Source organism: Salmo salar, chromosome ssa21, assembly GCF_905237065.1.
Source record: "Salmo salar chromosome ssa21, Ssal_v3.1, whole genome shotgun sequence".
NCBI classification, from domain to species: domain Eukaryota; kingdom Metazoa; phylum Chordata; class Actinopteri; order Salmoniformes; family Salmonidae; genus Salmo; species Salmo salar.
In genome coordinates, this window is record NC_059462.1 from 24,813,654 (window position 1) to 24,838,159 (window position 24,506).

Consider the following 24,506-nt stretch of genomic DNA (forward strand, 5'->3'; position numbering starts at 1 on the left):
AAAACAACTCGTGTTGTAGGTCCCTGTGACAATGGCATCACTCCTCGCCATTAAACATTCTGGTGATTCCCAGGGGTCCTTTCTGAGCCAAGTCCACCAGGACCTCGATGACCCAATGGGTCTGGGCACATTCAACATCGAGGAGGAGGAGAGGGAGAGGCCCGTTGGAGAAGACCAAGACCAGGGAGCAGTTCTGGGCTTGGTTCAGAGAGAAGGTAAAAACATTTGTTTTCAAATGTTGTGATGAAAACAATGTTACATCAATTGTGTTGGATAAACTAAGACAGCTATTAATCACTCATTTTCTGTTTTGTGCTGTAATTAGGTCATGAATCCATATCTTGTTGGCCTCAAGGAAAGCCTAGACCGGAGGTTCCAGCACCTGGAGATTCTGGGGGCCTTCAGTGTGTTTGGACCTCAGGCTGTGTTCTCTAGTGAGAAGATAAACACCTTTAACCTGACCCTCCTCTCCAGGCAGTTCTTACAAGCGCCAGAAGCTGCTGTGCTGCAAGTGGCCCTCTTACAAGCAACATGTGCTAGTTGGAGTATTCAAGGTATGGCATGAGTGTGATAATCTTTTGAAGACAACATTTTAGGCCAGTGTTGCCCAACCCTTTTTCCTGTTGAACTACCACTGTTGGCTCTTCTTTAATGTTGTACATCTTTTTGTTTTTCATGTGTTTCAGGGCTTGAACCAGCTGACGGCAAAGACAAAGCTGGCCTCACAGTTTGATGATTGGGGGCAGCTCTAGCGCTGCCTTACCCAGCTGGGAGCAATTGCACTGACTATACCAGTGTCTTCCGTTAATTGTGAGAGGGACTTCTCTGCAATGCAACAAGTAAGAACATTTAAATGTGAAAGTAGATCATCTTTGTCCCTCACCCATCTCTTATTATTCTTTCTGTTATTTCAGGTCAAAACAGACTTGAGGAACAGCATCTAGCCACCTGCATGCGGCTCTCCATCAACGGCCACCCCCATCAAGGAGCTCGAGGGAGGTCGTTGGAAATCTTTTTCCCGAAAGCCCAATAGAATAATGTGCTCTGACAAAGGCTGTAAACTATGTCAGAAATAGGTTTTTGTCCGAATCTGGATAGAGATTTCCAACGCCCGTTTGTGAGGAATGTCAAATGTTCCTCTCTTAATTTTGTCAAGATTAACTTTTTATTTCAGAAATGTCTCTGTGTTTCTTTAGATGGCTGCAGCACTCAACCTTAAATTGCATCCTGTATACCAGGTATTCCCAAACTGGGAGGGTACGCGCAATGCAGTCGGGGGTACGCCAAATTAAATGTGATTCACATTAAAAATATATATATTATTATAAAAAAAAATTCAAACAGTACATTTATAATTTCAACGGGGCTTTACATTTGGGGTTTTTTCTTGCCTGAGTAGCCTCGTTTCACTGCCAAAAATAAAATTCAACCATCTAGTAATCAGCGAAATAACAACACTATGTCAAATACAGGTAGCCTAGTCAAATAATTAACATCCAATCACATTAACCGTTACTCTCTCGCGGGAAACCTTCATTCTTGCGCAGACATTTAGAAACTAAACATGACAATTTGAAAAATAAGTCACAGGAGTTTGAGTGAGAATAAAGACAACTTTCGAGTAGTAAGACATGTCTAAAAGCAACAGATACCATTAATAAGGGGCTAGAAGCGTCCTAAATGGTGAGCTACCGATGGCTACGACAGACAAGCCCCATACTATTGTCGAGGACTTAATTCTTCCTGCTGCCGCGGATATGGCTGGGAAAAGGCCAAAAAAACTACAGACAATGTCTTCATCAAACAACACTGTTTCACGACGCATCAGTGACATGGAGAGGAGATGTTTTGAAACGATTATTGCTTTGCATACAAGCCAGTGAATTATATGCGTTACAGCTGGATGAGTCAATACGTGGCAGGCCTGGCACAGCTCCTGGTATAAGTCTGTTATGTTTATAAGGGGGTCAATTAAGGAAGACATAATATACGACAACTACTAGAAATAATAGAACATCAAGAAACATCTAAGAAGCCAGGCCTGGTATTTATAGCGGATTTTGAAAAGGCATTTGATAAAGTATGATTGGATTTTATTTATAAATGCCAGGATTTTTTTTAAATTTCAGTGATTCTCTTATAAAATTAGTAAAAATAATGTATGGCAACCCCAGGTGTAAAATAGTAAATAATGGCTACTTATCAGAGTTTTGAATTGTCAAGAGGAGCTAAACAAGGGTGTTCACTGTCACCATATCTATTCGTTATGGCCATTGAAATGCTAGCTATTAAAATCAGATCCAATAACAGAGGATTAGAAATCCAAGGCTTAAAAACAAAGGTGTCCATGTATGCCGATGACTCAAGTTTTATAATAAGTCAGAAAGCTAGATCCATGCAATGTCTCATTGAATATCTAGATAACTTTTCTGTACTCTCTGGACTAAAACCTAATTATGATAAGTGTACAATATTACATATTGGATCTTTAAAAAATACAACTTTTACATTACCCTGCAGTTTACCTATAAAATGGGCTGATGGTGAAGTAGACATACTTGGTATTCATATCACAAAAGATATAAATAAGCTCTCCACAATGAATTTCAATAGAAAACTTGTAAAAATAGACAAGATCCTGCAACCATGGAGGAGAGGTAAATACCTGTCTATTTATGGAAAAATTGCCCTGATTAACTCCTTAGTCATATCTCAGTTTACTCACTTACTTATGGCGCTGCCTACTCCTGATGATTTGTTTTTCAAATCATATGAGCAAAACATATTTTGCTTTATCTGGGACGCTAAACCAGACAAAATAAAGCGTGCCTATCTATATAATGAATATGAATTGGGTGGGTTGAGATTATTAAATTTAAAAGCACTAAACCTCTCTCTATAAGCTTCACTTATTCAAAAGTTTAACTTGAACCCTAAATGGTTCTCAAGTAGATTACTAAGAGAAGCTCATCCATTGATTAAAATTTTTGTTTTTGCCTTTGTGCAGATTGCCATGTCTCATTTTCAATGAATTGAAAATGATACTTTGAAAAAAAGTCTCTCTTTTTCAAACAAGAATTGCAGAGCTGGCTACAATTTCATCACCCTGAAAAGACAGAACAAATATTACAACAAATATGATGGCTGAACTCAAATGTGCAGGTTGATAAAATACCTGTATTTATGGGAAAGATGTTTGAAAAGGGTATTTTGTTCTTAAATGATATTGTAAATTGGAATGGTAGAGTTATGTCCTTCATGGAGTTATCAGAATTGTACAGGAAGGTCTGCTCAATCCAAGAGTACGACCAACTGATTACAGCATTACCCCAAAAATGGAGGAGGCAGGTGGCAGTGGGAGGAGGTGGGGAACTGGTCTGTCTGCCCAATATAAAGGATCAAAACTTGCAGAAGAATAAAAATAGCATAAATAGGAAAGTATACCAGTTTAATTTGAGGACCAGGATGTTGACAACTGTGCCATACAGATTGCAAAATAGTTGGGAAGAGATTTTTGATGTACCGATTCCATGGTACAGGGTGAATGAGTTGATATATAAAACAACGCAAGAATCAAGACATCATGCTTTTCAGCTAAAATTATTATATAGAATTCTTGCCACCAACAAAATGTTGAATATTTTGGGAATAAAATCATCGAAGCTCTGCAGATTTTGTTGTGAGGATACAGAATCAAGTGACCATTTATTTTGGTATTGCCCTCAGGTTCAGGAATGGCTGATAATGCATAGCATTGATCTAAAATTGACCCTAGAAATAGTACTGTTAGGAGATCTGGAGAGACCGGGTCAGTCAATTAATAATATACTAATACTCTAAGTAAAAGTATTTATCTTCAACTTGTAATCTGTGGATTCTATTCGATAGATTGAAATTGTACATCACATCATAGTTGAAAGATATATGTTGTGTAGAAATTCGAAGAGGGTGGCCAGCAGAGATAGGTGGGATGGGCTGCGGGAAGCTAAGGGTTGGGATGTGGAATTGGAGATGTGGAGTGGAGTTGCTGTGCGGGAGACAGAATGATGGTCAAAGTTAAAAGTAAAAAATTAAGTCAAAATAAAACATAATAAAAAGTATGTTTGAATGACGCAGTGTTTTTACAGCTAATGCTGGTTTGCCTGAGGCTGATGCCGTGCAGGTGTTTGAACACACGCATATACACACCCTCTCAATCAAATAAACGCATACAAGAACACACACATACATGTAATAGTGCCAGACATGCACACAAACATATACAGATGGCATTGCTGTTATGATTTTAGTTGTCCTTGATGTCCTTTGTTTTTTAGTTTGGTTGATTATTTATTTATTTTTTGCCGTTTTCTTCTGTCTTTTTCTTTTTTCTCTTTAGTTCATTCTCTTGGTTGTTGGTGCATTGGGGGGGTTCTTGGGGGTGGGGAATGGAATTAATTGTATTTTTATATTTCTTCTTGGGGGGGGGACTGTGGGAGGGCTCTCGAATGGTTGAGGGACAGCTATTGGGGAACTGTGGGGGGAATCTTGGAGGGTTCGGGTTCATATTTTTTGGCCTGGTGGGAGATCTGTCAACGTGCCCTTGAGCAGGGCATTGACCCTGGATGCTTCTGTATGTCGCTCTGAATGGGTGTCTGTTGGATGACTGGTATGGTGTAGTTGTTGAGCGGCTTCACTGCAAGTATATTGTATGTTTCGAATATTCAATCAAAAAAATATATAATTACAATTAAAAAAGGAAGACATCCTCTTTCTAGAGCTCCGACCTGAAGATCACTGACGTAATCATGATTCGACGTTGTTTATTTCCGAGTTCCCAGTTGTGTTTAAAGCACCATAAATCCAGAGAATGCCAGACTTTGATGACAAAATTTGCCCACTAAGGACTGCCGCGCCACTTTCCTGTTAAAGTGAGCACATCAAAACAAAGTGAGTCCAAAAATGTCTTGTATGCTGCTACATAAATGATGTAATATGCCAGGGAGATAATATTACTTTCATAGCTACAGTATACATAAGTGTTTGTTGTGTAGTAAGCTGTTAGTAGCCCATGTGCCTCACCCTAATAATTTGGTCCCTTTAACCCTGAATTTAGCCTACTGTTCTAACTTGGTGGTGCACATGAAGCCTATAGCCTGTTTTAGAAAAATGTCATCATCTAATATTGTAAGCACTTTCATTATCTGCCCAGTTTATTTATCCTATGTTTCTGACTTGGTGTACTGGGAGAATACTGTAAGAACGGCCTATGTTCTGAATTATGTTGCTGTACATTTCAAAAGTGCTGAACAAATAGTTATATTGACTACGCCCGTCCTAGCACGCTCATTGTCTTAATCGAAATTACAGATTGCCTCTTTCCGCTCGTCGTCCCCTTACGCCATAGTTTGTACATCTCATTTGTCAGTAGAAACCACATTTGTTTAAGCAAGTCAACCATATCAGCTATATTTTTTTAAGGCAGAAAATGAGGCTGAATGAACTGTTTCGCTGTTAGACAAGGCTCTGCTGATAGCCAGGTGTAGCAGTGGTAAGGTGTTGGGACAGTTTTATGTAGGCCCTAACAGTTTGTGGGCACTGTTTGTCATCGTTATAGTGCAATTCATGTATAGTTTAGTGTTGTGTTGTGTAGTGGCTTTGCTGGCATGCATCAAAAAAAGTTGGGAGTTTGCCTCACCAAGATATACATGCTAATATCGCAACTGTACAGACAGATGGACAGTATATGGCCTCATTTTCAATAATTTACTTACCTGTGGACTGGATCTTGAGCTCAAAGTAACTCTTGTTTTGGTGCAGGGGAGCGTTGGCAAGGCAACAACCGGTGCCACATATTCTCCGGCCACTCTTCACTATGACTACATCGGTGCCTGAAGGAGAAAGAAATCTAAATATTTTTTTATTATTTACGACTGCAGTGCCTTGAAAACAGCCAGGTGGACGTTAGACCCCTAGCAAGCTACGTTGATTTGTTAGCCAAGCTAGGCTAACCAGACCGGCCTTTACTGCTTAAAACACAACCGTCGGAAAGTTTTTGCCTCTCACCCATATGATGCGTGTCTAACTGGACGGTGGGCATTTCTTTGAGAGGAATATGCCCCGTTCCCCCATCTCCGCAGCATCCCAGGCAACACGTAAACATCGCAGCAATTTTTACACGGTCGTCTCTACTTACCACAGCCACAAAGTCATAAACCCCGCGTATTTCTACAATGTCACTTATTTAAATGTGATTTTTAAACCTAAACTATACTGCTAACCTTATGCCTAACCTTAAATTAAGACCACGAACCACATTTTAGTTTTCATTAATTTTACGATACAGCCAATTTGTGGCTGTGGTAACTAGTGGAAACCTTCCTTGCGCTGAAATATTATCCGGAAACAGAGTCACATCGACGAAGTCAACGAGCTCTGAAAGAACTCATGAGAAAAGCTACCATCATTATGAAACAGGGACACCTGGTGGGATCCATAACACAGTGTCATGAGCCAAACATACGCTCCTCTCAAATGCGTCCAATCGCATTGCTTGCGAAGATACGCAGATGCTCCTGATGGCATGGAAACAAGGGAAGAAAATCAAGGTCAACATATTTTTTTTACACGTGACTTAGTAGCTATTGGTTATCAATGTGTCAAGCATTGGGACACATGACATGGTCGTGTGTGGAGTGGCTATTCCATCTCCTGTCAAAAAAAAGGGGGAAATGCCTATAATGAACTATCGTACTATTGTTGTTGGGTAGACCTATATGTAATGAGTTAAAATATATATATAAGGAGCACTTTCAGTAGCATATCACTAAGTATTTTGATAGCGCTTCCAATTGGCTACTTTGTATCCATGCACTGAGCATTGGTGGGGTTGAACATTAATTTACAATGCAAACTCACATACCTGATGTTCATATATATACAGGTGGTATATTGGCCATATACCACAAACCCCCGAGGTGCCTTATTGCTATTATAAACTGGTTACAAACGTAATTAGATCGGTAAAAATAAACGTTTTGTCATACCTGTTCTATATGGTCTCATATACCACGGCTTTCAGGCAATCAGCATTCATATATATAGATATGTATATATATGTATATATGTGTGTATATATATGTATATATATATATGTATATTTGTATATATATGTGTAACGATGTGAAATGGCTAGTTAGTTAGCGGTGGTGCGAGCTAATAGCGTCAGAAGCTATACTGTTACATATGTATACATATATGTGTGTGTATATATGTATGTATGTATATGTATATATATATATATATACATATATACATACATATATATACATACATACATATATTATATACATATATACATACATTATATATATAATGCTGATTGCCTGAAAGCTGTGGTATATGAGACCATTTAGCACAGGTATGACAAAACGTTTATTTTTACCGATCTAATTACGTTTGTAACCAGTTTATAGTAGCAATAAGGCACCTCGGGGTTTGTGGTATATGGCCAATATACCACGGCTAAGGGCTGTATCCAGGTACTCCGCTTTGTGTTGTGCAGAAGAACAGCCCTTAGCCGGGGTATATTGGCCAATTACCACACCCCCTCGTGCCTTATTGCTTAAATAGATTATCGTTACTACTTCATAATGATGTTTAAAAGTGGGGCGATAGACACAGTGATCAAAAACCGGGTGACTAAAAACATAGTGGTTGTGACAGTCTTTCATGCTGTAATGTTTTGCATAGCAACAGTCCCCCTCCCAACTCCAACTTGCAGGGATCCTCTGCATTTTTCGTACTGAAAAAGAAAACGCATCTTGTTTGTGAAACGTATAAAAATGTGTGCGTAAAACCGTTGTCCATTAATATTATTGAGATGGTTTCATTTTCTGCGCGCCCCTTGTATCGGGCGCTATTTAGAGCTGGAAGGTTCGCTACAGCATAGCACTGTGATCATGAAATGGTTAATTTTTTCTCCCGGAAAGGGCGAAGTCTGCACAGCAACAAGAAGTATGATTGCGTTGGACTTTGCGTCTCAGCAGCTGGTGAGTTTTTTTCTTCTTCTCCAGTTGCATGTTGCTTTACGTTTGCAAAAGCTGTCATAACCATACCAATACCTTGCCAATAGGACATACTCGTGTGTGATCTAAATTATACACTGCAACTCGTTTATACTGAGTGGTAATCGTAAGTGTAAGTTTGTGTTTATTTAGCATAGCTTCTACTGCTAAGGAAACGTTTCAGCGGGCTTTTACCGTTGAGGCAGGGACCTTTAGTCGTTACCATCTCTTCTGCATATAGAACAGCTGGATGAAACGGTTGTGTAACTTCAAAGATTGCGTGATATGTCGTCTCAGAAAACAAAACAAATCTAGTGTGAAAACTAAAAAGTAGGTCGTTGAACTTAGGTAAGGGTCCGTGGCGAAGCGTCTTTCAGACAAATAGCCAATGCAACTAGCATGATGTTCCACTGCGCTTTCTATTTTCATCTTTTACGCGGACACATCGACGCTTCTCATTTTGACGGTGGCTGAATTTTAACACCAGTCGCTGGAGTCGCAGGAGTGGATACTTCGTGCGTTTTAGCCAAAGTGTTGTTGTACAATTCTAGTGATGTGCATTTCCACCATCACTGGCTCTGAATCATTGCGCTGCTAGGTGATGTAGATAAACGGGTATGTATGACTGAGGAATAGTGTATTGACCTATTATTTTCGATTAGTTCTCCACTCAATCCTGGTCGTCTTTTTTTTCAGAACACCATGGAGCTACTCGAGGAGGACCTCACCTGCCCAATTTGCTGCTGTCTCTTTGAGGACCCGCGAGTTCTGCCGTGCTCGCACAGCTTCTGCAAGAAGTGCTTGGAGGGGATTCTGGAGGGGAACAACCGAGGACCCATTTGGAGACCCCCATTCAAATGTCCCAGTTGCCGCAAGGAGACCCCTCAAAACGGCATAAACACCCTCCAGATCAACTACTCGTTACGCGGAATTGTGGAGAAATACAACAAAATCAGACTTATACCCAGGATGGTGCTGTGCAAACACCACAGTGGTCAACCACTTAATATATTTTGTGCCACAGACTTGAAACTTATTTGTGGATTTTGCGCAACAACTGTCGACCATAAAGGACATAAATTCTGTGCCCTGGAAGATGCATATGAGCAGGAGAAAGCTGCGTTTGAGGAGCTGTTCCAGGGAGTGGAGAGCTGGCGCAGCGCAGATACCATAACCTGCCTGGAGACACTGGAAGCCAGTAAGAAAAATGCACTCCAGTTAGTTTCCAGGGATGCAGAGAAAGTAACGGACTATTTCATCAAACTGATCAGCACCCTGGACCACAAAAAGAATGAGATCCTCTCTGATTTCGAGACGCTGAAGTTGGTGGTGATGCAAGCCTACGATCCCGAGATTAACAAACTAAGCGCTGCGTTGGAGGAGCAGAGACGCGCGCTCAGCATCGCTGAGTCCTTCAGGAATGTGACTGACCCCCTCTGCTTCCTTCAGCAGATGCAGGAGTTCAGGGAGAAGTTGCGCGTTGTCCGGGAAACGACGCTACCCTCCCGGATAGACATGGATGTCGGTCACCTGGTCGGGAACTTCGACGTCAAAAATTGGGACTCAGTGAAGCTCAAAGATGTGGACAAGCTCTCGGTCCCCCAAGAGAGTAGCGCGTATTGCTCAACAACCCCGCGTGTCGGCGGCAGAACGCTGGGGAGAGTCATCGTGATTGTTGTGTGCCTGTTACTATGCGCCCTGGTGCTTCCGCAGCTGGACAGCCTGACCGCGGTGTCAGCCCAAGTCTCTTCGCTCTGCCATAGTTGCCTGCCCGTGCTGTCTGGCTGGCTGGAGCTGGCTACCGGTGCATGGCAGTGCTGGAAAGAGGTAGTGGATGCCTGGTGGGTGCGTGGCTGAAATGTATCCTGAACCTCTTTCACACAACTGGCTAATTTCTTCGACGTCATAAGTTGCTTTAGATTTCCAAATGTGCTATTTTTGGATCTGAAGCACTCTGATAGAAAGCCTATATGTAAAAGTTATAGGCCTAAGTAGATTTATAAAAAACACTAGAAAGCTATTCAAGTATTTACAAGCACATATGTATCATGATTTTAGTATTTTATAAAGAATATATAAAAAAAACAACCATAACACTAAGAGAATCACAACACTATTGCAGTACATTGAATGTTGTCAGATTTGAGAACAGCTTGTTTGGTGAATGTTATTAAGCAGCAGCACTGTCCTGGAGCACCAGCCATCCTTCTCCAAGCCATATGATCACACTAACACTTTGACAACTACAAGTCAAAGTCACCTCATGATCGTTATTGACTTTAATATGCACATGTCATATGCGAGATTATTTATCAAAGGCCTAATATTTACACCTAGAAAGTCTGAATTTGATTTATTTTTTGCCTCAAGTTTTACAGACAGTCTGTTGTTGTCATAACGCCACATACCGTGTCACCAGCCTCCTCTTTTGCCTAATAAAACTTCAAATTTGGTCTTTTTCGTCATCTTTATTTTTGAGTGACTGAGGGGGTTTCACCAAAATTATCTGGCTATTTTACGCACGTGCACTTTTCCCGGTAAACGTCAGAAGTGAAGTCTTCTCTATTGGTGTGCACACTGCTCAAGTGAGATGAAATACTGACATTATGAAATGCCATGCACTCGCTCAGGCGTTCCAAATTCTTGTTTGATGCTCGCCTTCCCTGTGGATCCGTCATCACTGCGATTTAACCTCCACGGGGGGCAAGGTTGAATGTTGCATAACTATACAAACATCGGTATGGTTTGTCTAAATATCACATTAGGCTATATAGCAATTTAATTTCCATCATTCAAAAAAAATTTGGGGGACTTTAGGCCTAGGATACGTTATGAACACAGTGCCAATTTCTTTTTGGGCTTATGGGGACTTTTTATTTTTGCAAAATTTAAAGGCAATAATTGGCCTAATCTAATTCTCAAATCCCATTCACAACAATAAATGATAGCCTACACATCTGGGATGAAATACAGATTGAATCAACTGTACCAGTCCCAGTCAATGTGTGCTCAACTTTGAATGTCACGGCTTGTCATAGATGGCACTTGTTGCCTACACTGGGCAACTATGCAATCCATGTAAGAATTGCTCGCAGCATGCTTCTTAGAACTCATCCCATTTTTTTTATTCCAACATATAGAAAGCAAACCATGTCATAGACCTACAACGTTTCAATTGAAATTTGCAGCAGTGCTTGTATATAGGTCCAATAAAAATTCACGTGCAGGCTCTACTGTCCATTGGTCATGTCCTGCAGTTTTTACTTTTCTGAAGGAACGAAATCCTGACGGAAATCCCGTGATCAGTCAACAAACCTATCATGAACCTATGATGTAAGCACTGACCACAATTCAGGACCAACGTCACAGCATGTATATATATAGCCCGACTGTTGCCGGGCAAATAAGGGATGAAAATGTAAAGTTGGTCTTTTTCTTTCCTATAATAACTAAATTAATATAACTAATACGACTTCAAACAAATGCAAATATACCTATATATTATATAATTAGGCATAATGATGCATCTAGATGCACCCAACAGATAGTGTGATGACATGACGTGATGAAATGGAGCCTGCATGCATAATGATCTTACATAACAATCATTTTCTAACAATTTCCTATTAATTATTCAAAATCCAACTAAATTCAACATATTGGATAACATTCCGTGGGAATAGCATATAGGCCAGGGTTTCCAAAACTCGGTCCTCGGGACCCCAAGGGGTGCACGTTTTGGTTTTTGTCCTAGCACTACACAGCTGATTCAAATAATCAACTAATAATCAAGCTTTGATCATTTGAATCAGCTGTGTAGTGTTAGGGCAAAAACCAAAACGTGCATCACTTCGGATCCGAGGACCGAGGTTGGAAAATGCTGATATAGGCTATACCCCTAATTGCATATGGTGCGCAAATTGCGCAATCAACATAACTGTGCCTCAGATAGGCCTTTCTTTACAATAAAACAGTGCCACTGACGTATATAAACCCCCAGAAAGTTATCGACCAAATGTAGATATTTAATTTACACTAGGTGTTTAAGAATATGCAATAGTTTAGGCCGAGTTTGACTAGTGAATTGTATTATTTCTAAAGTAAAATGATTTGTCTTATATGAAGGAACAGATGCGCACTGAAATACGCACTTAAATTACCAGAATAAAAATAAATGTTTAAACAAATGATTGGTAGCCTTTACCAAACGCGCAACGAGAGGTTATAATGCGTGGCCAACACTTTTCTATTCCCAAACAGACGTGTTATTTTATATTTCAAAGGCACTCCATCTTCAGACGTACAATTAGGGCCTCTCACTAAATATTCTCGAATAATTTCACAAAATAAAGCATGGGAAAGTCATGACAAAGACATGGGTGCTCTTCAAAATAGTTTTAAGAGAAAATACCCTTAATTAAAATGGCAATGTTTCGGTAGTTATGTGCAGTGACAAAGTTTGGGAAGTAAAATATAAACGCATAGAACTATTTTCGACCAGTGTAAAGCATTCTATACACCAACTGCCTGCATAAAGTAAACTCCCCTGAAAACCCACCATAGTCGATACCCAAAATAGGTCTGTAGAAGTAATTTAGCAATTAAGTTTTTAGGCTAAGCATTTAATCGCAAAAAAATGTATCATATGTATCATTTAAATATTATTTAAATAGCCTTATAAAAACGTGTGGGACACGGATCATCTCGGGATGGTAGTCTATAGTGCAATGTGTGTAGGCTTGGACTATGTGTGTATTATACTAAATTAACATATTGCTTTATATTCTTGCTTTAAAAAGTTAGAATAAGCCTAAAATAAGATATGGACTCAAACCATGCAAATCCTGACTCTGCGTTTATCTGTCCATGGTAGCCAGTGATAAGCCCTTTTCCCTTCAATTGGCATTGCAGCGCTCTGCACCATTTGCTTGTCACAATAACGGTAGGCTCGGCTTCCAGGCCTCGCTCACGTTCAAAGTCTGGTGGAGGCTACAAAAACGGTGGCCCAAAAATCAAGCCTGTTATAGACAAGCCAGAGATCATGAAATCAATTTGCTAAAGTTTCACAATAATACCAAATACACACTAGACTATAGGGCGTGGTTTGGTGGTTGACTGCATTCGCCTGAAACTTTCAATTAGATATTAGGCCACAAGTGATATATAACGGGACTCATCTTGATAACAGGCGACGGGGTTTATTCCATGTGTGATAATTGATTTTATATAGGAATTTATCAAATTGCTTTGTTTATGCTAGCTGGCACAATATATCATCTATGTAGACTATCCTCTTTTAAATTGCTGATAATATAGACACGCTATAGGTCAATAGACAGGTCACTTAGGGAATATCATTGGTACATTTCAAATTGGCCAAATTCCCTGGAAGGAACACTTAATAGGCTGATCACGCGTTGCAACGCCACAATAATCTGAAGGACATTGACAAAAAAGTATAGATCAAGCGTTAGCCTCGGTAGATTGCATGTTGACGAGTGTGACCATGCATGGCCTTGCAGGTACTCGCAGGCCATGGCTTGTAAATATATCACTGGCCTTTATCAAAGTTAGGCCTATCATCAGCAGCATATATGCTACGCTACAGTATAGCATGCATTTCTGCCCACGATTAGCCCCAGATCTGTCAGTCCCAATAAGCCTATTCGGTGACCTTACCGCTATATACAGGTGTGAAACTCGCTGTGTGATGTGATAAACTCGCAGGTAACATTCGCGATTGTTTAGAAGGTGTTGACACAGGACTGGTGCTATAAATATAATAAACTAATTGTAGGCGAGCCACAATGAGTTTTGGACAAGTTTACGAGTATTCTGTTGCCCATAACTTGCTAAAATATACAGGCCAATTGCCAAATTCTACTCACTTAGCCAAATAAGGCTATTTTTCTCTGCCTCATTTAATTGTCAAAATAGGCAACCACCCCAAAAGCTTCGAAATTAGGGTTAAATTATTATACACATTAAGTTTACATTTAAAACGGATCAGCTGGAAATTAGTGTTTGGAATATTCCCAGAAATCAAAAAGCTAATTTACCCGAATAGGCCGACATAGCCTATGTTAGTCAGTCAAACTGAATGGAAGTAAATTAGACAGTGGAACGTGCAGTGCGGCTCACTTGAGGCCTATACACAGGCTAGGAGGCTACTTCGTTTTACTAACTCTTGTTCAAGGCCTATCTTGACCAAAATAATGTTCAATTGATTTGCTCAGCAGTGTAAAGGTGAAGGTTCTAATGTGTATTCGTCTCCCACAAAAAGGCATTGTAGGCGGTTGAAAAACTCGATTTTGTTACAGCACAGTGAAACATTTTACCAAAAGCTGGTTCAAGAGCCTATACACATTATAACCTTCATAGGATTAAAATATACGGTCAATTGATAAATCACGTCGCTTATTTGTATCGTTTCAATAATTGGATTTTCTCTGAAGTGCATGGTGAATGGAGATGTAATTAGCGTTTGGCTTGAAAATACACATTAACAGCATGATAGTAACTTTAAAACACTGCGAAGTGCGAACTTAATATAGTGAGAATATAAAAAAAGGAAAACGTGCATCATTTCAAAAACGTTTATTAGAGAATGCAATACAAATGAGTTTTAATTAAAAAAATAAAAAAAACATGGGCCAGTCTAAATTATGACTTGTTTGCATGATTTAATGTGCAAAGAAAATGTTAACGTATATACAAATATATGAACATAACCCCCCCCCAAAATTAACTATAAAATACAACATACATGTAAAAAAGTTAAATGGACAAAAACAACTGCTTAACCTAATAATTATGTACCTGTCATAAAGATGACGACACACAGCGTCCCTCTCCATTCGGTGTCTTCTTCTGTGCACCGTTCTCCTGCGATGCGCAGCAGAGGGACTGATGCATGCAGACTCGCCGTAAGTTAACGGTGGTTAGCGGTCAGCTTTGCTTCAGCAGCACGTTCAATACTGGAGGCTTCAGCAGTAGTTTTAACTCCAATATTTACGTGCTGCTACAGCAAGGCAGCCAGTGATGAGGCAGTCGGATCCCACACACACACTCTCCCGCACACACTCTTCCGGGTGGTTCCACAGATGCCGTCTGTCCAGGCGTTACTGCGGCAGCACAGTACGGCCTGCATCTCTGTGTAACCCACAAACCATTCTGTGCTGCTACAGCACCACCACAACCAGCTCCATCTCTCATCCTCTGATTCTCTCCCTTACACACACACACACACACACACACACCTCTCACTCCCCTCAGCACTCCCTGCATACACACACACTCATCCTCTGATTCTCCCTGCACACACACACACCTCTCAATCCCCTCAGCACTCCCTGCATACACACACACTCATCCTCTGATTCTCTCCCTCACACACACACACACCTCTCACTCCCTGCATACACACACCCATCCTCTGATTCTCTCCCTTACACACACCTCTCACTCCCCTCAGCACTCCTGCATACACACACTCATCCTCTGATTCTCTCCCTTACACACACCTCTCACTCCCCTCAGCACTCCTGCATATATACACACACACACACCCCCTCTGATTCTCTCCCTTACACACACACACCTCTCACTCCCCTCTGCACACACATCCTCTGATTCTCTCCCTTACACACACACACCTCTCACTCCCCTCAGCACTCCTGCATACACACACACACTCATCCTCTCCAACTCCCTCTCCTGCATACCCTCATCCTCTGGCTCACTATCTCCCCCTCACACATCAGAGAAAGAAACAGTGAGTCCACATGAAACTAGAACAAAAGGGAATTTTTTGGATTGTCACAATTTTATCCATAAAATGGTCCTTTGGATTAAGTATTGTTGACATATATTTGACATTTGTATCTAAAAGCATATTTAAGCAATAATTCATCCAAGTTGGCATATTTGACATTTCAGCCCTACCCAGGAGCATTGCAAGATACCATAACTGTTTATCTATATGGGGCACAAACTGCATCTTGTCATTTAAAACCTCATTGTGTCTGCTAAAATGAGTAAAACATTTCATTATGCAAGATTTAAATGTACATTTAATATTTTGAAAAGTATGGAAATTAATATCACAAATATAGCGACTTCAATTTCTCATATTTTACTGACAGAATGTTAGTGGGAGCTCTGGGACTTTTTGAGTTATGACCAAATATATGTGGGGTGGGGGTATGCAGAACTCCATTCTTTCAATTGCCAGTACAGAACAGCAGAGTAGTGTTCAGTACAGTATAGTTCACTACAGAAAAGTAGACTATAGGTCAGTACAGTACACCAGAGTACAGTATAATGTACTGTACTCTGCTGTTCTGTACTCGCAATAGGAAGAATGGCGTTCAACATACCCCCACCACATACATTTGGTCATAACAAAAAAATCCCGCTCTTACCTTCTGTCAGTCCATAAAACACAGTGAGAAAAATTGTGATATTTTCATACTTTCAAAATCATACATTTACATTATTAAATGTTTCTCATTTTAGAGCACACAATGAGGTTTTAAATGACATGAAGCTTATGTTTGTGCCCCATATAGATCAACAGTTATGGTGTCTGGGTAGGCCAACATAGATTATTTCTCAAATATGCTTTTAGATACAAATGTCAAATATATGCCAACAATACTTGCTCCAAAGGAACATTATATGGATTACAAAGTGGAAATGTAAAAAAAAATAGAGAGATTTTTTTCAAGTTTTGTGAGGAATCACCCGAAAGCAGCATTCAGATGGTCTATCGGTGGCTGAAAGGAACTCCAGGACTCTCAAACCATCTGAAAAGCAGAGGAGAGAATGGGGGTAAATAATCAGCTAAATAAAAAAAGGCAAAGTACCGAGGTTGTACTTTTTTTCTCTCTTCTACAAAAGATCACTTGTGTTAGTGTATTATGACAGGTTGAGACTGAATCGGCTAAATTGAAGGGGTGATGCAGTTTCAATCACTTCACTTTCAAATCACACATCAGGCCAGTTTTACTTAGCTAAACTATAGTGCAACGTTTATAAATCTGGCCCCAAGGCTTGGGTTAGAGTAAATATAATTCATCGTCATAGAGCATTTTGTTTCCAAAATTACAAATATTACAGCTCAGACATGTACATCTTAATTATTCAACAATAAAAATCTGGCAATTGCTATACCTCTAGAAAATGCCCATTTTGAAAGTAATCAGTCAGTTCAAGAATGAAAATGTATTACTCACTATATGCCCTAAGATCAGTAGAACAGAAGTACTATTAGACTGAACCACAGCATGACAAAGGGACATAAATATCAAATCACAATGTCAATGTCCAAGTCACTTGACAGTTATCAAAAAAGACTAGTCCCCAACTCTGCTAAGTCACATTTATTGTACTGGGAAAAAAATGGTTGACTGCTGTTTGAATGAACCATCCTTCAACTTCCATCTGGTCAAAGGGGAACCTATTGAAAAGTAGAGCAGCAAACAGACAAACAGGGTTTATAAAGTGATACAGCAGTTATGGTGTGGTATTAACTAGCATCATAGGCACAATTATGGTTACCCTAGTTTCCAAATATCGCCTGCTTCCGCTGATTTGATCAGGTCCGATAACCACTCTCTGGTAATATCACTAATGCACTACGGCACAATTCAACAACTCTGATCAATGTCACCAATAGAAAAAAAGGGACGTCTGGAAGACCATTAATTAGTTGATGATCCACTCCCCCTTGGCCAGCCAGCGATAGCATCTTCATAAATGATTGGTGTAACTTATTAGAAGGGGACTGGGTTGTGTGTGAAAAATATGACCACAAATCTGTGTGTACAACAGAGGCATCCAAAATCCAAGGATATGAAGTCCATCGCCATGAATTACAACTGGACCTTGTCAGAGCTTAAAATAAAGCATTTGGAAAACAAATGAAATGATAGAGATGATAGAGCGAATAATATGTGCTTTTTCTACTCCCTAAGCAGGTGTTTATAATGATTATCAAACAATGACGCCATCTTGGACAACTGTGGGTGTATAAGGAAATAACCCAGCGTTAACAGTGCTGTCGGGAGATGGGCCCCGGTATTACAGGGTGGGAGCAGAGAAGTGAACACAAACACATTTGGCATCTTACACAGTTTAATTACACTACAACTTCTAAATTAACAGCAGCACTGCCAGTTAGCTAAAAAGACATTTGGCCTAGGATTTTCTCACAGGATTTCATTTTTCACTCAAGTTATACCATATGAGAAATAATATCTTTAGTTAGTCATTTACCCCCCAAAATATTGCAAGGTGAAATTGTACTAACAGCTGATAGGCTGTGTTTTAATTTATTCGAATTTCAGATCATTGCATCCTATGGCCTCCTAACACAATCTTTTCAGTATTTCATATTTTTTACCATTTCAGTTTTTAGATTTTGGTGAGCCTCAACTTGAAGCCTTTTCACTGGTACAAGACTCCATGGTAAGTATGATACACAAAATCTACATGACCAGGGGATAGTGTTGATCATTGATGGCAGTATCCCAGGTGTTCTGTGGCTGAGTACTTTTGGGTTACAAAGATAATGCCTGCTCCATTGTGTTCTGCTAAGTGTTCATAGAACAGAAAGTACTTAACCAGGACAGAGTGTGAGCGAGGGATACAAATACACACTCTCCCTCTCTGAGGCACAAATATTAATTTGGACAAGGTGGGTCAAAAGACACGCAAGAAAACTAATGATTAATAGATTTCCGTTTCCCTCATACTGAATACAAATTCTCTCAGATAATTAGTTAAAAAGCCACTGACAACTAAATGTGCAGCAAAGCAAACCACAAATGACTTCTAGATAGGAGGTCACTTAAATATGCCCCCTTTTCAAAAGAGGTTTTAAAATGGGGGCCTCAATTGCAACTGGCCTATATTTCATGATGCTGACAAGAAAACTAGAAAAATAAGGTCCAAGTTTTATAGTGGTTTATCTAGAACACTAATTAAAAGTGAAAATCCATATAATTTTTCAATTGAAGGTCTGCGGTAGCAAAGGTGTATTCTGGTCACTAACACGAGAAGTGTTAATTATTGCCTGAATAATATTAATGCTTCCGACTCATGTACATTGTAATAAAGAATTAAACAATCTGTACCACTTTAACCCACTTTTCATACCAGCAACTACAGTATACAGACTTACTTCATATCAGTTGATTACATTTCAAGTCAGGCATGTCATATTTTTCTAATTAAATTGCATTCCCACTCCCCCGGTTGATTGAAAAATAAATCGAACCCGATTTGATCTAAAGAAAAATAATACACTTGTGCGCACACACACACACACCACTCCTTGAGACAGTCCCTCTCTGGGTCTCTCTCGCTCCCGCTTTACCTTTATGAAAAATCATAAATTAACTCACGAACCAGGTGAGTGAATGAGGCCTCAGACTGCGTCAGTGGGCCAAGAGGAGCTCTGACCAGGTGTCACTACAACCCAATATCCATACACACACCATTATGGCTTTAACCTTTCCCTGCTCTCTCCCATTGTCGCCTCTGCTCCTCAGCCTTTTAACCCGTTCCTATGGCTCGCACCCTGAATAATCTTCTCAGAGTGACCTGACCCTGGGGGCAAAGGTCGAGTGACCCCCTTCCACAGGGGCAGGATGCTCTAGACCCCCCCATCACAAACCATTCTCTTGTCAAGAGCAAACTTAGTTTAGCCTCATTTGTAACACAAAAGTCTGTTCTGCTATGTGCGTATATGTTGTGTAGGCTATATGGACATTTCTAAGAAGTTTCTCAACTGTACTGACAATTGTTTTATGTAAATGTTCAAATGTTGCTTTATTGTTATTCAATGGTAGAATGGTTCAGTCATTTAAATAATTAATTTGATAGGGTTGATACATCCAGACTTTAGTTGAGGGAAAAGTTATCATTTTTCTTTGATTATTTTAAGTAGGTTATGAGGATTGTATGCACAATGCTGTCAAATATAAAAAGCAGTCATATCATAATTCAGTTTAGACAACAACTAGTACCAAAAATGCAAATACATTTCAAATTACTGAACAAGTTATAGAAGCCTGATATTACATTCTGGGAAAGGATTTTAGGTTTGAAAGCAGTCCCATGCAACTTCACATACAACTAAAATGGCACACTAGATAAATCTATATTTTTTTTAAAAAGAAAATAAGTCAAACTTAACATAATAGGGCAATTTCCTTAGCTATGGCTTTATTTTCAAGGACATCCCTCCATACACAATAACCCAGATGTACTTCCAACTTTAGTCTAGTTACACCATGACATGGTGTAACTACATGGTGTAACTAGACTGAAGTTGGAAGAACTGGGTACTTGTGTATGGAGGGATGTTCTTGTCCATTATCTAAGAATGTTTGATTTTTTAAAGGTGGCAATCACTTTCTAAAATATAATATAGGCCTACATTTGAATTATACTTCAATGACACAACCTACAAACACATTTCTTACTATCCCTCTCCCACACACGTGACACTGCAATTTTAATAAAATCATTACAATAAATTGAACAAAATATAAATCACTATTAACAGAACCAAACTACCAAAATCCAGTCACATTAAACCAAAATTCTCAGCATTCATCTAGAATGGTTAGGGACTTAAAGGTGACCATTCCACACTTGGTTTGGGTGTATTCATGTCTTTTAGAGAGTTAATTTCACCCTAAAATAGTAGAGTTTAATGTGGTGAGTAACTAGCCAGAGGTAACTGTTTTGGACAGGGGTGTGTGCAGGCAGGGAGGTAGAGGTTCAGTTTATTGTTTATAGTAATTTACACCAGGCCTGACATCTATAAATAGGAACCCTTCTAAGCCATAGAAACACCAGTCATGCAGTTGTGGGTGTTAATCCTGCAAAAACTTCAGCAGCCCGTTCCCACTTGTCCAACACACAACACATGCCCAGTAGAGAACAAGGCAGGCAGAGTGACCGCAGAGCTAACTGACTGACTGGGGTTCCCTCTGCACAACACCAATGTCAGAGAAGAGACACACTCACAAACCAAGCCTACACACAGTCAAACACAGTTTGTTCATTTCACGCGACTCCACTAATGGAGACTTGCGAGTGAACTCCGAGCACCAATCTATCTCCCCATTCACGGTCAGGCGGGTCTGTTACAGTAGGGCCGTTCTCACTCCAACACAGCACTAGAGAAAAGAAAGGAAAACGATCAACTGGAAAACAACAACACTACACAATATATTTTCAAGTCAATTAATGTGTTGAGGACTGAGAACACTAGGGATGAGAAAAAAAAGCCTGGCAGGCCGACCATCTGATAATGCAGAAAAGGAGAGGTGTAAACAAAATTCAAACCCGGTTGTATGTGGGAAAACATAAAACCCAATTGAAAACCTTAACACAACCAGCCTTATCTCAACTCTACATACCAGTCCAGATGCATGTATAGTGAACTGGGGGGGAGACATCCAGTCAAGGTTAGGGAGAGGGCTTCCCATACAACTATTCCCATGACCAGCATGCGTCTGTGGAGAAAAAGCATGCCCCACACACCCGTTCACCCTCACATAGCAGACATCCTAGTGTAGAACTGTAGAAAATCCCAGGCTCACACAACTGCCCTGCCTGTACGGTAAACCAAACACATGAATGTACATTGTACACAAAACTTGGTTAACTACCAAAACACTAGGTGTTTCTCTTGACTACTCACCACTTCAATAGAGCTGCTCCATCTCCCCACTGTAGCCACTGCAGGGCCAGAAAAGCCATCAACAGGAAGTAGACAAAGCAGAAGCAGTGTGACGCCGGCCATTTCAGAGCTACGTCCCGACTGACGCCTCCTCGGCACCGGACCCACAGAGAAATGACAGAGAAACTACCCTACGTATTGCAGCTCCATCACAACCCTCACCCGGCCATAAACACTGACACCAAACCAACGCCTGTCGCATTAGTAATCAACATGAGTCATCTCTCCATGAGAGGAGCAGGCCAGAGAACTAGCAGTGAGGGAGATTAGGATCCAAGCTCAGTGTGTGTGAGAGAAAGAGGAAAAGAGAGGGGTGTGTGAGAGAAAGAGGAAAAGAGAGAGGGGTGTGTGAATTTAAGAGACACACCCCCAGTGTATCCAAAGCACTCTCACACGTACACAGTGCACCCCATCAACACACTTGGGCCAAAACTCACTCTCCCTTCTGACAAGTGTCTAAACTCACACACAAGCCCCAACTTACAGTTAAGCTGTTCTGCGATGCATTCCCACTAATTCCAGTCCTATGACAGTCTCTCCCTCCCCATCCCACAAGCTAGGTTTAGCATAGGGCCCCAAAATGTAACTACAATATTAGACACACATTGATACAAAAATGTGATTTATCCACAGTTCCCGTTCGTGATGTGTAAAAAGGGCTATGCCGCTTTGTGATGCTGGGGGCTGGTGGAGTGGGGATATCATGAAACATCCCCAAACCCAGAGGAAAAGAGGCCCAGCAGAGTGCCACTACGGTTACATTCTCACATCTCCCCCATCCGGTTGACTGACTGATAAGATACTCCATTTCATTTGATGTGGCCTAAAGAGAGTGACTATATCCCATAGTCATCTTACAGTTTTGTATACTGGCACCCATACTCAAACAATATTAATTATATATTTTTACACAATTAAGCTCAAGGACCGCTTGTTCCCGTTTGACTACAACCAGTGTAAAAAAGAAAGAAAAACAGTGAAAAGCCTAACTGGAAGGCTGAAGCTAGAAAGGACAACCATATTTTCAAATGTTACTACATAATATTCTGTAAGTATGAGTATTTTAAGTAACTGGGGCAGCCATGTTAACCAGTAGCTTCCCTTAAGTCAAGCCTGAATTGACTTGTAAAATACACCATGTGTTTCAATAGGATGGAGTCAAACTTATTGTGGAGGATTTAAAAATGGTACAACCAGACAGCATTAATTAAAATGTAATGAGTGATGTTTATAATCGGCCTCACTAATACATTAAATACTGCATTTAGACATGTCAGCAGTCTAGCACATCCATAGAACCACCATCCGCACAGCAAAGCCATAGAATTACAGCTTTAGTGACCACAACACATTATGTTGTCCATACAGACTGAGCAATATTTACTGGGATATAAAAGGTTTTGCACTGCACAGTACTATATATCCCCACACACAGACACAGCCTTCAGAAAGTATTCATACCCCTTGACTTATTCAACATTTTGTTGTGTTAGTCTGAATTCAAAATGTATTCAATGTTTTCTCCTCACCCATCTACACACAATAACCCATAATGACAAAGTGAAAACATGTTTTTAGAAATGTTAGCAAATTTATTGAAAATGAAAACACACACCCAAGTGAATACTTTTCAGAAGCACCTTTGGCAGCGATTACAGCTGTGAGTTTGAGTTGCGCAACATTAGCCCATTATTCTTTAAAAAATAATCTTCAAGCTCTGTCAAATTGGTTGTTGATCATCACTAGACAACCATTTTCAGGTCTTGCCATAGATTTTAAAATAGATTTAATTCAAAACTGTAACTTGGCCACTCAGGAACATTCACCATCTGTCTTATTGATAACCAAATCCAGTGTCAATTTGGCCACATTTTAGGTTATTGTCCTGTTGAAAGGTGAATAAATCTCCCAGTTTCTGGTGGAAAGCAGACTGAAATCAGGTTTTCCTCTAGGATTAAGTTTCACCATAACATGATGCAGCCACCACCATGCTTGAAAATATGAAGAGTGGTACTCAGACTCATGTTGATTTGCCCCTAACACAGCGTTTTGTATTCTGGACATTAAGTTCATTTCTTTGCCGCATTTTAGTGCCCAATTTCAAACAGGATGAATGTTTAGGAATATTTTTATTCCATACAGGGTTTCTTTTCACTCTGTCAATTAGGTCAGTATTGTTGAAAAACTACAATGTTGTTGATCCATCCTCCGATTTCTTCCATCACAGCCATTAAACTAAAGGTTTTTAATTCACCATTGACCTCATGGTGAAAACCCTGAGCAGTTTCCTTCCTCTCTGGCAACTACGTTAGGAGGGACATCTGTATCTTTGTAGTGACTGGGTGTATTGATACCAAGTGTAATTAATAACGTCACCATGCTCAAAGGGATATTCAATGTCTGCTTTTTTTTTTTTATTCATCTACCAATAGGTGCCCTTCTTTGTGATGCATTGGAAAACATCCCTGGTCTTTGTGGTTGAATCAGTGTTTGAAATTCACTGCTCGACTGAGGGACCTTACATATAGTTGTGTGTGGGGTTGAGATGAGGTAGTCATTAAAAAAAAAAAAATCATGTTTAACACTATTATTGCCTACGGAGTGAGTCCATGAAACGTAAGCATATTTTTACTCCTGAACTTATGAGGCTTCCCATAAAAGGGGTTGAAAAGTTGACACAAGACATTTCAGCTTTTCCTTTT

At 40.0% G+C, this 24,506-nt stretch overlaps 2 protein-coding genes and 1 long non-coding RNA gene across 6 annotated transcripts in view; 1 reads left to right on the forward strand and 2 right to left on the reverse strand.

The window, feature by feature from the left end:
• Nucleotides 1-6,962, reverse strand: part of LOC106582013 (SPRY domain-containing protein 7) — a 47,689-nt gene extending 40,727 nt beyond the window's left edge. The window contains exons 1-2 of the mRNA XM_014164647.2: nucleotides 6,046-6,962; nucleotides 5,754-5,870 (exon numbers count right to left, since the gene is read on the reverse strand). Of these exons, the coding sequence (XP_014020122.1) occupies nucleotides 5,754-5,870; nucleotides 6,046-6,142 (214 nt within the window). The 5' untranslated portion in view covers nucleotides 6,143-6,962. The remainder of the gene's footprint in view (nucleotides 1-5,753; nucleotides 5,871-6,045) is intronic.
• Nucleotides 6,963-8,011: 1,049 nt separating this feature from the next.
• tri13 (Tripartite motif-containing protein 13) lies at nucleotides 8,012-10,499 on the forward strand. Of its 4 annotated transcripts, none has more exon segments than NM_001139899.1 (2): nucleotides 8,012-8,030; nucleotides 8,742-10,499. In NM_001139899.1, a coding segment is annotated over 1 exon segment (1,155 nt). In that variant the 5' UTR covers nucleotides 8,012-8,030; nucleotides 8,742-8,747; the 3' UTR covers nucleotides 9,903-10,499.
• Nucleotides 10,500-14,627: 4,128 nt separating this feature from the next.
• On the reverse strand, nucleotides 14,628-24,084 carry LOC123729560 (uncharacterized). The gene is made up of 3 exons (XR_006761189.1): nucleotides 21,766-24,084; nucleotides 21,482-21,577; nucleotides 14,628-21,238 (listed from the first exon to the last, which is right to left on the reverse strand). It is a non-coding gene; the product is annotated as an uncharacterized lncRNA (long non-coding RNA).
• Nucleotides 24,085-24,506: the final 422 nt, after the last annotated feature.